This window comes from Prionailurus viverrinus, chromosome D1 (genome assembly GCF_022837055.1).
Source record: "Prionailurus viverrinus isolate Anna chromosome D1, UM_Priviv_1.0, whole genome shotgun sequence".
Classification (NCBI taxonomy): domain Eukaryota; kingdom Metazoa; phylum Chordata; class Mammalia; order Carnivora; family Felidae; genus Prionailurus; species Prionailurus viverrinus.
Window position 1 is genome coordinate 72537504 of NC_062570.1, and position 14961 is coordinate 72552464.

The window sequence follows — 14961 nt, forward strand, 5'->3', positions numbered from 1 at the left end:
AGGGAGCAATGAAAAATTGAATATACAATGATTTTTTTAATCTACACAGCAACCAGTAGAGTAACAGTAGATTTTTGGGTTTATTTATATTTAGGAAAGAATCCACTATTAGTGCCATTTAGGCTTGGAAGTTTGTGTGTAGGTAGGTAAGAGAATCCAGTTAATATCCTAATCCTAATAATCTAGAACAGTCAAAATAAAGCATGATTGTTTCAAATCAGTGTAGAGAGCTTAAATTGTTATAAATTTCTGTGAATTTACAGTTTAGATGGATTTGCACAAATATACATATCTGTAGCATATGAACTTTTCTACAAATAAAAGATAAAGGAAAATTGGCAGAGTAGTATTAACTATGTGCCAGCTCTAGTGGTCAGTTTTGTCCATCCACTGGGGCATGTCTGTTAGGGGAATCCATCCAACTGTAGCTTCTCAATCTCTTTTAATTAAAATATCATTAAAATATTTTTGGATTGGAAGAATTAATATTGTTAAAATGCCCACACTACCCAAAGCAACCTACAGATTCAATGCAATCCCTATCAAAATCCTAATGGCATTTTTTACAAAAACAGAAAAAAAAAACACCTAAAATTCATATGTAACCACAAAAGACCCTGAATAGCCACAGCAATCTCCAACAAGAATGAAGTTGGAACTATCACGCTTCCTAATTTCAAAACATATAGTTTTTCAATAAATGGTATTGGGAAAACTGAATATCCACATGCAAAATAATTAAATTGGACCTCTATCTTAAACTATACATAAGAATTAACTTGAAATGGATTAAAGACTGAAATGTAAGACTTGAAATCAAGATCTCGAAGAGGTATCTTCATTCCCATGTTCACTGAAGCATTATTCACAATAGCCAAGGTATGGAAGCAACCTAAACGCCCATTGGTGGATGACTAGATAAAGAAAATGTGGTATATACATAAAATGGAATATTATTTAGCCTTAAGAAAGGAGGAAATCCTGCCATTTGTGATGGTGTGGATGAACTTGTAGGACATTATGCTAAATTAAATACACCAGACACAGAATGACAAATACTGTGTAATATGACTTACATGAGGAATCTAAAATAGTCTGACTCATAGAGGTAGGGAATAGAATGGGGTTGAAAGGAGTGGGGGGAGAGGGAATGGGAGGTATTAGTCAAAGAGCACAAAGTGTCAGTTAGAGATCTACTATATAGCATAGAGTATATGGTTCAGAATTCTGTACTGTATACTTAAAAACTTACTATGATGGTAGATCTTATGTCATATATTCCTATCACACGAGGTAATAATAATAATAACAATAATAATAATAATAATAATAATAATAATAGTGGGTGATGAATATGTTTATGGCATAGTTTGTGATATGGTTTCATGGATGTGTACTTATCTCCAAACTCATCCAATTGTATGTAATAAATATGTGCAGCTTTTTGTATGCCAATCATACCTCAGTAAGGTGATTTTTAAAAACAACTTTGTCCTGCTCAGTCTGTTCCGTTACCTGACATGTCAAAATATTTCACCATATCTTTTTCTGATTTAAATTTCCTAAATGTTGCATATCCTGACTTATTCTATGATTAGAAACTGGAGTGAAGCATTTCTGAAAACACTAGAATGTTTTGCTTTCAAACCTTCCAATGTATCCTGAATCACACCATCTTTCTGATTTCCCAGGTAGCCCCTTATAACATACACACATACAGATACATAATACATGATACCAACCAAACAATACTTTGAAACTCCAGTTTGGTAAAAAGTAAAAAGAGGAATAAAAATACCTGTCACTATTTTAGAAACCATTACATCTTACAAGCCGTCTATTTAAATACAAGTATTCACACACTGGGAGCTCCCTGTTGAGTAGATTAATTAGTGAGGCTGGAGCTAAATGCATGTTGGTAGAAATCTTACATTAAGAGAGATAGAGAACTGCACTAATTTTCTAATTCCAAGGTTCTGGGCTCCTGGTAAACCATCTCTGTGAGCACACCTGAGCATCCCATGAATCACATAACCTAAACACAGTGATTAACAGGGCTTGGATGTGAGAAGAGCCATACTTTCTCAACTTTTAGGCATTACCTTAAAACCTACTGAAAATCACATTTCTAAAAGAAAATCCAGTTTGCCCAATGTTTCAATGTGTGGGTAGGTATAAACTTACTCTGTTTCACTGAATATAAGTTCAACTTCAAAACACTAGGAAATGTCTTCATATTTTGCACCCTTCTTTTTTTTAAAGCTTATTTATTTATTTTTGAGAAAGAGGGAGGAGGAGCAGAGAGAGAAGGATAGAGAGAATCCCAAGCAGGCTCCATGCTGTCAGCACAGAGCCCAACGTGGGGCTGGATCTCAGGAACCATGAGATCATGACCTGAGCAAAATCAAGAGTCAGACGCTTAACCAACTGAGCCACCCAGGCACCCTGCACCCTTCTTTGACCTGCCTATATTTCTTTAACCTCCATCAAGATTCACTTGATACCTGGTGTTTTTTAAGAGCATACCTAAAAATAAAAATCTGTTTATATGAAATAGGGCCTCACTAAAAACAGGGCACCTGACTGAACATATCCAAGAAAAATGTTTTCAGAGCAACTTGGGTCCCAGATAGCAACCAAAGATGATATTCATTAATTCATTCATTTCACCAAATGCTATGCCAGGCAATATTGGGGATTCAACAGTAAATAAAAGAGACCAAATCCCTGAATGCAGTGACTTACATTCTAGTAGATTGGAGATGCCCCTCAGAAGTACTTCAGGCAGCAAAGGTGGAATAAAACTGCTTATTGGAATGTTGGAAAGTGTTTTCCTATTTTGCTGATTTTTTTTTTTTTTTTGGAAATCTAATACATGACTCCTTATCCCACTTACTATTCACAACAAACCTGAAAAATGATTATTATCCCCCTTTTACAAAAAAAAAAAAAAGCAATTAGAGAACAGTATAGGACAACATAGCAAGTAACAGTGGAAACTCTTTCAAGATTCTGATTCCAAAGCGGAGTTCATTCCATTAGTCCACAGCTCATCTACTCCCAGTTGTAATGGTATTCCCGAGTTCCATCACACTCTTAAGTCAAAGGGGGTGAGGGCAGGCTGATTAAGGGAAAAGCAAGCATTTCCCCTCAAAGCACAACTCCATGGTTGGCATCCTCAAAACAAGCTTTGAATCAGTGCATTCCTTTTTCTCCACTGGGTAGCTAGTAATAGGTCACTCTAATCAACTCTTTATTCAACTCTCTATTAGAAGTCACAACCTCCCAAGCTTACCCAGAAAAACTAACTCACCCTCTTGTTTCTCTAAAGCACTGAGGCATGTTTACAACTGCAAACAAGAAAATAGGGTATGAGCCAGAGAAGAGCATCTGAATACAACATCATAAAGATTCAGGCTGGAACTGAAATAGAATTAGAGCATTCTCAAGGTTGATGGGTACTTCTTCACGTTCCATTTGTAGCATGAAAATTGACAATGTCATTTAAATAAAATATGTGTTTGCATTTACTTCTGCAAAAACTTCAATTGTTCTCCTCCATCTTTGCAAACTTGGCAAGACTTTAATAGTTTCATTTAAGAGTAACTTACGATTTATAGGTTTTCCTAGTGTCTTAAGGCTCTAATTATACTCCTTTCCTCAAATCTCCCCTAAAGTATACATAATGCTCATCAAATAAAAGTGAAGATGTACTTATATTGATATTTTTCAAATTTTCATATTTAATTCCTTTCATTTTAGGCTACTACCCATACTATCATTATAAGAATTTGTCTGTTAAAATATGTTCCAACTAAAGCTTGGTAGGCTTTGAATGCTCGATAAAAATCATTCTCTTAGGCTAATGAAGACAGAAACTCTGCCTGTAACAATATTAAGTTTGTTTTCACTGGTGATTCACAGAAGTGAGCAATCTGTCAGTAATACATTGAGTGAAATTACTTGTCTTGTAGGAATAACTGCTGACAGTCACTTTATCTCAGGGCTGACCCAAACATATCCCTGCTGACAAACAAATTACTATGTCTAACTTTGAAAAGGTAACTAGCTTGTTTTTAATTTTGATTGGTCTTTCAGAATACCCTATACATATACTCAGTCCCATCCTTCATTGTATTAAAAAAAATCCACAAAAAGTGTTTTGGGGGGACAGGTGTGAATTAATGAGAAAGAAAAAAAAAAGGAAGGAAAGAAAAACTCCATCATTTGGCACTAAGAAAAAGAACTGTGATTGCTTCTTTCCAAGACCATTATGCAGATAAAACTGGGAAGTGCGTCTACCCAACATTAAGACTGGCAGGGCCGCCAGTGACTGACTGGGTGAGTGAACACATTACTGAGACAGTATTGTAGGAATTAATTTTCTTCAATAAAGTGATTTTTAAGGCTCATATATTTCACAATCTAAACATATGTCACTGTTTCATAAACAAAATAAATGGATTAAAATAATACATTACCAATATGCTGACATGTGGAGATATTTTAATTAGAAATTCTTAAGCTGTGTGATATTTAACTGCTGTATTTGCTAAAGAGAAGCATGCATCATTTAATAAGAAGGCATGAGACAGGTGTATCACAGTGATTGCACGATATGGTAGGGATTGTATTTAACATAAGCTACATCTATGAAGCAACATTACTCCCAATTAAAAACAAAACAAAATAAAATTACTTTTAAGGATCTATCATATTGAAAGTAACCACATATAATTAATTGATACATTAAAACCACTTTTTCATTAAGGAAAAAAAAAAAGAAGTAACTCAGAGCTTAGATTCTGAGATAATATTTCTTCAGAAACAATTTAACATCTTAGCTATTTAAAGGCCATATTTACATGACTGCCTCATTATACTGGCCCCCCTCCCTTAACATTCTTTTTGATGTACTTGAAGGACCAATGCTAACATAGCTGAGGAAAGCAAATGGCAACTGGTCCTGAAATTTATACGGGTAGAGAATTGGAATAAGTAGCAATATAATATATTGTTTACTGTAGCAAGTGCCCTCTGTTCTCTAAAGGTCAAAAGCACTGTAACCTTAGAGTTACAGTTTCTGATTGTTCCCAGGGTTAAATACATTATCAAAATTAATGGTTCAAGCCCCTCAACCTTCAGATATATGAGTATTCAAGCCTCCATCTGCTGAACTGTTCAACTAAAAATAGCATTCTTCGGCCTTCTCTCTCCTAATATTGTGCCCCTGAGGCAGAGAAAACCATGCCTTAGATCAGCACAGAGGACCAAAAAAAAAAAAAAAAACAAAACAAAAAGAAGAAAAAAAAGAAAGAAAGAAAGAAAAAGAAAAAGGAAAAGAAAAGAAAAAAGAAAAGAAAGGAAAAAAAGAAAAGTCTTTCCTGTATCTTCCTTATTTTAGTATTTTTTTTTCAACATTTATTTATTTTTGGGACAGAGAGAGACAGAGCATGAACGGGGGAGGGGCAGAGAGAGAGGGAGACACAGAATCGGAAACAAGCTCCAGGCTCTGAGCCATCAGCCCAGAGCCCGACGCGGGGCTCGAACTCACGGACCGCGAGATCGTGACCTGGCTGAAGTCGGACGCCCAACCGACTGCGCCACCCAGGCGCCCCATTATTTTAAAGAAAGAAAGAAAACTGTAATATGCTAATGTAAGGAGGGTCTTTCCACTTTAAATGCCTTTTTTATACTTGATAAGAAAATTTCAGGCTTTCCGTCTAGAACTATAAATGCTGTTAAAATTTATCCAGGCTCATTAATGTTAAAAGTGACAACCTTCGAAGAACACATTAGCTGTGACATCAGGTAGAGAGGACCAGTTCTGAGCAATGCAGCCAGATGTATACGAAAGTGGTGAGGTAGGGTGATGGTGGCATGTATATGTTATGGGCTTTTCTTCCTAAGAATCTCTGTTTAGAAATAAAACCAGTTAACATAATTGTAATGTTTCCTTAGTATCAACAGTCTATCATAACCGTGATTGGTAACAGGGATGTAACATTTTTGCTTGTCAAAGGAAGGGAGAATTAGAAAAGAAAGCAGACTTCAAAATCAATAAAGCAGATACTGTTAAATATTCTCTCTACTTTTGCTTAATATTTAAAATGTTAAATGTCTGGAGTAGCTTAGATATGTGTGTCTACTGTGCTTTTTGTGGGTGTCCCAATAAACATGTGATACTCATACCAGACAAATTTGGGAAACTTGCCTTTTAAACAAGGTCAGCCTTTTCTCACCAGTGTACCATATAAGCAAACAGAGCAAGAGTTTCCTGACATGCAGGGGGGCAGGGGGGAAGGTGCAAAAAATGAAAGCAAAGAAACAGAGTGAGAATAATAAAAAAAATCCAGAAAACTTTCAAATGGGCAAAGTTGGCAAAGTCTGAGGAGGTCCTGCACGAAGGGGCTCTATTTATCCTAATGAAAGTGACAGGCATATGGCAGAGGTTGTGCTTCTAGATCAGCGTTGCTACAGAACTACATAGATCTGGCACTCATATACATGACATCATAATTTCCAGAAACCCAACAGAAGCCAGATTTGACAGCACCGGGGGTCGGTGATGGTGTCAGGGAGAGAAGTCAATCTAAGTGAAAAATTAGCAAAAGAAGTGATTGGGTAGCAAACTGCTACCAGAAAAAGGCTGCTGGGCTAGATCTCAACGCCTCAAGCGAAAATAAAAGTCAAAGGGAGGAAGTCTTGAATTTGAGCCAGGACCACCTGCTTTCACATTCATCCAAGCACTTAAACATTTAACAAACTATCTGTCCTGAGTGGGTAAGCTTGTTAACTGTCATCACACAGAAAGTCTTGTCCCTAATATGCAGTTATCTCTCCATTTTAGCAATCCCACTCCTGGTAGATCTTCAGAATGTCCAGAAATACAGCCCCTTCTCTATAGCCAAAAGAAAGCCTTACAGAAGAAATCCCTTCTTACTCTATAGAAGATAGCAGATATTTTGACAGTATATGCCTGGTCATGTCTGGGTGGGAACCCCCCCCCCCCGCCATATACTTCTTATATCAAAGTGAAAGGGAAAGAGGAAGGCAGGCCACAAACTTGGGAACTCTTCCTCAGGCTACTTCCAAGGTGGCTTTTGATCTTGTCCTCTTTTTTCTTCTTAGGAGTGAGCCTTCTCTATTATTTTTCAAAAATACAGATTCGTAAGCAGCAGAGAAGATAATGCCAAAGGGATACTCTATTTATTATATAGTATTTGATACATATAGACTGCCAGAGCCAATAGGACTTGCATTTATACGTCACTTTGCTAGATGTAATTTTTTTCTTTTTTTTTTCTTTTTTTTGAGTTGAGTTTCCCATCCTAGGTTAGAATATAAAATTTAGTATTAGATCTAACCTAGTAAGTTATAGTGTGTTTCAGCCTGAGTAGCCTGTCTCAATTTGTGTGTGTGTGTATGTGTGTGTGTATGCATGTGTGTATGTGCGCGTGTGTATGCGTTTGCATGTATGTGTGTGTGTGTGTGTGTGTGTGTGTGTGTGTGTGTGTGATTCAAACAGATAACTGGCAACCCTTCAGTAGCTGATAATCCTGGAGAGGAACTCCAGTGATATAAGAGAGAAATCAAGCATGAAATTATAAAGAAGGACTAGACACCTATGGCAGAAAAGGGTTTGGTTTTCAAAATAGCCATAAAAACCATCTTCTCCAGGTGGTAAGAATATCCCACAAAAACAACCAAGAGCTTTATTGGAAGTTAAATATGAAAGGGACACAACAGAAGTCAATGGGGCAAAAAGCAACCAGTCAGGCCCAGACACCCAGCCCTACCTCAGCCAGAGAAAACAAAATTTGGAAACTTGAATTAGAGTCAGAAATCCTAGGTACTAACTCTAACTCCAGGAATATTGTGCAGCCTTGGTCTCTCTGAGCCTCCGTTGTTTTTTCTATACAAGCAGAATTATATTTTATCAACTTTGCAGCATGTTATATGGTCAGATGAGATTTTTTAAATGTTTAAGTATTTTTAAACTCTATACTACACTATACTTAAAAGGAACAAAAAAGTAAGGGAAAGGGCAGTGGTTTTGAAGGCACTTGTAAAGAATTTGCCTAAATATATAGCAATAAACAACCTAGGTCATTAGGGGCATTGGTCTGGGCCTTGCCCTTTTCTTTGAAAGAAAAGGAGCAAAAATGAGCCTCCTCAGGAATAAGAAAAAGGGAAAGGTCACATTTCAGTGTTTAGGTTGAGTGTTTGCCACTTAAAAAAAGAAAAATGCCTAGAATATGACTGAACAATCCAGTCCCCCACCCAATGAAGCACCAATGGAAGCATTCATACCTCAATCTGTTTGTGGTTGTAAGAGTGGCCACCACCATGTTCAAAGGTGTCCAAACTCCTGCCAAAACGGTCACTTAGGCCCTTTAGCCTTGGGTTAATTTGTGGGTGGGAGACATGACCCTTCTGTTTAGTAGCATATTCAGAAAAAAAAAAAAAGACAAAACATACTGTCAGAACTCATGAAACAGAACACATATTTCTAAATCCAGGGTACTGACCACACCAAAGAATAGAAAGTAGAAGGCTTAGGACCCAGACACTCTCTTTCATAGGAACTTTGTTATAGGACCAAGCAATGGTACTGGTTTCATACTTCTGCCTCTGACTCAAGAAGACATTCTATAGCATAGCTATGGGAAAAGGAGAAACAGATTAGGTTTATTACAAGTGAGGTTTCCGTTTAGGTTTTTCTAACTGCAGTTCCAGTGTTAGCAGTGGGGAAGGTAAAGTTTTGGAAGAGAGGTGGGTTGCTGATACTGTTAGGCAAAATTCCTAGCTCTGGTAGGCTGTCCATAATAGGTAACATCAGCAAGGCTTACAGGATGAGGCTTATGACAAAAACTCAGACGACTGCAAAAATTATTTATTTGCAGACCTAATTTAAAATGCTCACAATGATGTTTTCTCATGGTAAAATATTTGCGCATCTCTTATATTCAAGCCATATAGGGAATAGCAAAGAAGAAAAAAAAATGCCTAGCCAGATGCTATTCCTGGTAAGAAAATTCAAAAATAATCAGAGTAAATTAAAAGAATAAAAGACTATCTTTAAACTTTCCCCTGTACTGAAATTCAAGTTCTTCACTATCATGTATTTTCTAAATGTTCAAATACTGAAAGTTTAACCATTATTTCAATGATATCATTGTTTGTTTTTGTTAAAATATGTATTCATATTCAAAGTCAATGTCCCATTAAAACGGCAGTGTTAGAAGGATGTAAAGATCACCTGGTCCTGTTGTAAACCCCTCACTTTACTGTGAAGAAGATAAAGTACAAATGTTTTTTTATCCACCTTCCAAAACACTTTCTTCACAAGCTTAGCATATAAGTAAAGAACCCTAATCCAGAACTTGGTCAGATACCATGCCCAGACTTTCAACTTGGCATGAAGATATAAATGAGAATGAGAGTACACATTTCTAGAGCAGTATGTTTACATATTACCAAATAGTTAAGGTAATTTGATAATAACTCCCTATTCTGTAAGCTGCAAGAAGTAAAATACCCAACATTGTTTTCTGCTTTGATGTTTATGTGTAAAAGATAGTCAGGACATAAATGGAGACATGGATGGAAAATTGATAAGGAAAAAGCTGACATATCCAATAGCAACCAGCAATAAAAATTTGTAAAACCATTAACTCACTTGATAGAAAATACATAGTTCTAAGTCATAATATCATTTTTCCTTTAAAAATACTGAAATTGGCAGTTTCCTCTCCTATTTTCAGTACAGTAAGTACACAAGGTGTTAATCCTTCTAGGCTATGCTTAAAAATTTTTTAACACTCAGGCCATTATTTAGCATACAGCTGGTTAGCAGTTTTCCACTAAGGAACTGGCTTGTATCCCACAGTTTTTTCTTCTGTCACTTACCTGGAGCTGTAAAGGGCTGAGTCCAGAAGTAGCAGCAGCTGCCATTGTTGATGAAATGAACTGTACAGGGTAGTTATCACCTGTCGGAAAGAACAATGCATACAGGTTTAGACAATGCACAGGGAATAGCAGCAGACAAGTACAAACATGGTTCTTGGATTGCCTGAGCTTTACAACATTGCTCTAAGCCCAAACATCTGCAGAAACAAAAGGCTTAGTTGGGCATAGACTTGCAGTGCTGCCTTGGAACTTTTTGTTAACAGATAGCTGGTAGGCAAACTGGCAAAACATGAATGTGATGTTAAAAAAATTAAATGTGCAATTCAAGCATGTTCACTCCATTACAAATCTTGTAATACATCATTTTTTTAAGAGTAAAAAAATATCTTAAAGCCAGGCTGACAGTTCACTGAGAAAGTATTAAGGTTTTTATGTTAGAACAACAAAAAGTTTTGGCTTGGTAGGCAAGGCAGAGTATTAGAGTCCAAAAAAGATTATGAGCTATTGACTGTCCATAGCCCCAAATTTTATTTTATAAAAAATAAAGAAAAAAAATTTTAAAGATGCAACTTCTTTCGTTTGATGGGGTGAGTAGGAAGCTAATCTTACCTTCCAACATTCTATGAAGTGCCTGGTATCGCAAAGAGAGTGGAAACCATATTCTACATGGGATATTTGTACTAAAGGTCTGGTAGAGATTGAACACGGTCCAGCTGAGATCAAGGCTACATCTTAATGTCTTACTCCATACCACTCCTGAGAAGGGCAATAAAATACTTTCTGTGACCTGAGAACACAGACTGTGTGCAGCGACGTGAAGAACCAAGAGAAAGTAATGAAGAATGTATTGTGATAGTGGTAACTGAAGTCAAAATTAATACTTGTGGATAAATTACACAATATCAGTGATTTAATGGAGTATCACTTTGGCTGCAGCTACTTATTTAAAGTCAGTGTTATGTACTATCTCTAGGCTATATTTTAATAGGCTGTTCCTCCACACATTTTTGACATTTGTAATAATCATGCTGTTTTGCATGAACTTTTCCACACCGAAAGCTGAATGTAATAATGAAGAGAGAGTGTAGAAAGAATCACAGTAATAAAGGTAGTCAATTGGAAAGCAATAAAATCTCTTTTTTCTGCATGGACACTGATACCTGGAGCCTTCCTGGCGCTCCCGGTTCCCTGGAACTCATCCTGCTTGCCACATGAAGTGCTACTCAGCTGGCCCAATGTAAATGTTAAGTTGCTTTCACTTTTAACAAATTGTGAGCTTCTAATCTACACAGTCTCTTTGCATCATATCCATAATACCTCATCAGACCATTGAGCACAGTGTGTGCTTGTACACAGTCCAGTAACAATTGGCTTCTGATTGCATATGGAGCACTGCTACAATGCATTCACTCACACTATATTGTGCTGGTCTCCTATGGAGTAATGTTCAAAATATCTGATCTTGTTTTTCCCCTTCCATGAGGCTGATTTTGGTTTGCAGGGCTACATGAGCTTTTTAAAAAGGATAACTAGGCCAAATTATTTTTTATAGTAAATGACTGTCGCTTTATGCTTAAATAATTCTGCTGATCTTCTCGATATTTAAACTAAATTATCTGAAGAAAGAATGTCCTAATTTAAGTCAAACAGTATTTCTTTGGTTGATATCTTATCAGGTTCAAAAAAAATCACAAAACGATACTGAATTAATGATGCTTCAAAAATAGGAGAAAAAAAATCGCCATTCCAACCATCAACATGGACTGCCTCCCGGAACATTTTAGAGCTGTTCTTTCTTTAAATATCATGCATTATTCATACTAACTCTAAACCACAACCCCCCTCCCTGTAAGTTTAATACCAGTTGCTTTATTTGTACTAAAACATTTTTCATGTCAAACATATTTAAAAAAATCAAACTCTAAAAGAATTCCCTGGGGCACTCCTTTTTTCATAGCTGTCATGCTTCTATGCTATGAAATAGCTGATTTTTTTTTTATAGTTTTTGGCTTGCCAGTTAATTTATTACTATCTCTACCACACCCTGTAGTACTCTCCAGCTCACCTGCTGGCTACAAACAGCTTTCTTTCCACTGCTGACAAGCATATTTTAAAAATGTTCTTAACCTTTCTGCCGGTTTGAATCTGTATATCTGAATATAATCTTTGGAAAGCTATTTCTCCAGAACACATCACTGTATCAATACTAAAAGTAAAAATGAATACATTAGAGCAACAGAGCACATTACAGAGAATGATTAGAAGAAAGAGAAAAAGGGAAAGGCAGGAGAGGGAGAAGATAAGGGGGAGGAAGAGAAGGGGGTTAAAAGTAGCAGAGAAAAAATGTTAAGAGGGAGAGGGATTTAGGGTATTGCAAAGTTTAATTTTTTAATAACAAAGTTATGTGCTTCACCCCCACCCCTTTAATTTTCGCTTTGTAAGAGCCGGTCAAGTAAAAGTTCTCAGTGGCTGACTTGGCAAGGAATCAGTCAACATGTTGTAGCAATTTTTTTCAAATTTGTCTCTGGATTTGAAATGCTTGCGTGAGGATCCATTCTTTTTAAATTTGTACAAAGGAAGATGAAGCCTGTTGGAACAGGTTGGCTTTAGGTACTACTGTAATCTGGCCCTTGCTACCTCCAGCATAAAAAAGACAACCTCTAAGAGCCAATCTGGCAAATCATGCCCATTCTGTAAATTCATCTTTCCAGCCTTCTAGAATTTTCAACTGACTATTTTCATCTGAAGATTACAGAACAAATAAAACCTATGGAAAATGTGCCTGACATTAGTTTCACTTATCACAATAGGCAACATTCCTTCAGAACCAAACCAGCTCTATAGCAAGAGTCCATGAATGAGAGAAAGTACATTTTTTAAAAAAAATTCAAGGAAAGTGAAATGTAGCCAAAACTTATTAAAACTTAAACACACGAGAAGGCAGAACTTATACTAAGAACCTAGGACCCATTAGACTCATGCTATCTCCTGCAAGAATATTCCTAGTTTCTGTAATTCAAATACAGATTTCACTTTTATGAAAGAGTCAAAACTCTCATGGGTAAAATCATGTCCATTTACTTTGATTCTTCAGAACGACAAGGTCTCCTGGGATATTAACTTCAGAATTAACCTACTGAAGAAATCACTTGGAGAGGTTGGAAGGAGTCGAGAGGAAAAAATACATTAACCTAGAAGACAAGATTCAAGGACTCTTCAGTAATTGGCTCAAAGTCTCAAACTTCATTTTCCACCCTCCAATACAGAAGAAAAATACACCACACACCCCTAACTACCTTAAAGATTATTGTGTGGTGGTATCATAGGATAATGGTAAATTATTTGGGTTTCCAAACAACTGATAGGTAGATCCCACTTTTATAAGTTATCCTCATTCTTGCTACAATAGGGAAATATTTCAATCACAACCACCAGTCCAGACTTGGACATGCCACTTTGCATCTTGACTGGATGTCCATATTCAGAATAGCGAAATATTACAACTCCTCTATATTCTGAAAGAATTCCATCATCAATCTGCATTTATCTCTGTGAGGCACCATACTGCAGGAAAAGTTAGCAGGTAATGAATGACACAGTTAGAAATCCTAAAAATAAAATGGCACCATCAATTTGTTCTGGACAAAATTTTTTTTTTTAAATGTTTGAAGGAAAGATTATTTATTTATTTATTTATTTATTTTTCAACGTTTATTTATTTTTGGGACAGAGAGAGACAGAGCATGAATGGGGGAGGGGCAGAGAGAGAGGGAGACACAGAATCGGAAACAGGCTCCAGGCTCTGAGCCATCAGCCCAGAGCCTGACGCGGGGCTCGAACTCACGGACTGCGAGATAGTGACCTGGCTGAAGTCGGACGCTTAACCGACTGCGCCACCCAGGCGCCCCTGGACAAAAATTTTTTAAAAAAATGGTATGGGTAACAGTATCTATTGTGGAGATCACCATGCTCTTATTGGTCTTGCTAAATTTCTCCTCTATTCACCAAACAATAGATCAATAATGAGAAAAGTCTTGATCCCAGGGCATTTTCTAAGAACATGTGAATTGTTTTTCATACCTTTAAAGAAGATAAGAATTAAGAACCAATCTTAATTTCTTCACTTATTTTATTGATACATCCAGACTACTGACCAATTATATGAAAATCCATGGAATTTGTCACAATAGCAATTAAATAAGCGAATGCAGATAAACTGATATAAATCCATCTGTTACAAGAAATCAACTTAAAATATCAACTCAAAGTTCATGCCTTAAAATAGTTCACCAACGATACAGCCTCTGTATATAACGGAGGCATAGTTAAAATAATCTTGATCTCCAAAAACTAGGTTAGTTTACGTGGATGTGCATATTTTTTCCTTGGACCTCAACACTCTTACTTAAAAATGAAATTACAAGGGCTCCTGGATAGCTCAGTTGGTTAAGCATCCCACTCCCGATTTTGGCTCAGGTTATGATCTCACAGTCATGCAATAGAACCCTGTCTTGGACTCTGCACAAAGCATGGAATATGCTTAAGATTCTCTCTCTCCCTCTGCCCCTCTTCCCTGCCCATGCATGCGCTCTCTCTCTCTCAATAAATAAATAAATAAATAAAAATGAAATTACGGGGTGTCTAGGTGGCTCATTGGGTTAGGCATCCAACTCTTGATTTAGGCTTAGGTCATGTTCTCACAGTTCTTGATATCTAGTTTCCCCTACCACCCTCAGCCATCAGGCTTCAAGAGCTGGGAGTCTGCTTGGGATTCTCTCTCTCCTTGTCTCTCTGCCCCTCCCCCATTCACGCTGGTGAATGCATACTCTCGGAAATAAATAAATACATAGATACATAGATACATGCATAAATAAATAAATAAATAAATAAATAAATAAATAAGAAATTACTAATCTGAAGAACCTTGGATACTGCCTTGATTTCAAGTAGATAAATTTAATTAATCAAGTATTCCAGCAATAGTGGTTATATACCTCAGCTTTACATATTCTGGAAGACGTGGAAACACCTAGTAATACAAAATGTCAC

At 36.6% G+C, this 14961-nt stretch overlaps 1 protein-coding gene across 17 annotated transcripts in view; it reads right to left on the reverse strand.

Annotated features, from left to right (window-relative positions):
• The window catches only part of SOX6 (SRY-box transcription factor 6), a 614016-nt gene that overhangs the window by 109791 nt on the left and 489264 nt on the right, over positions 1-14961 (reverse strand). For 11 of the 17 annotated variants that reach the window (XM_047877037.1, XM_047877035.1, XM_047877036.1 and 8 more), the window contains 2 exons: positions 9913-9992; positions 8314-8436 (listed from right to left, as the gene is read on the reverse strand). In XM_047877037.1, coding sequence (XP_047732993.1) covers positions 8314-8436; positions 9913-9992 — 203 coding nt within the window. The remainder of the gene's footprint in view (positions 1-8313; positions 8437-9912; positions 9993-14961) is intronic. The other 6 variants (XM_047877045.1, XM_047877046.1, XM_047877040.1 and 3 more) reach the window with 1 other exon arrangement.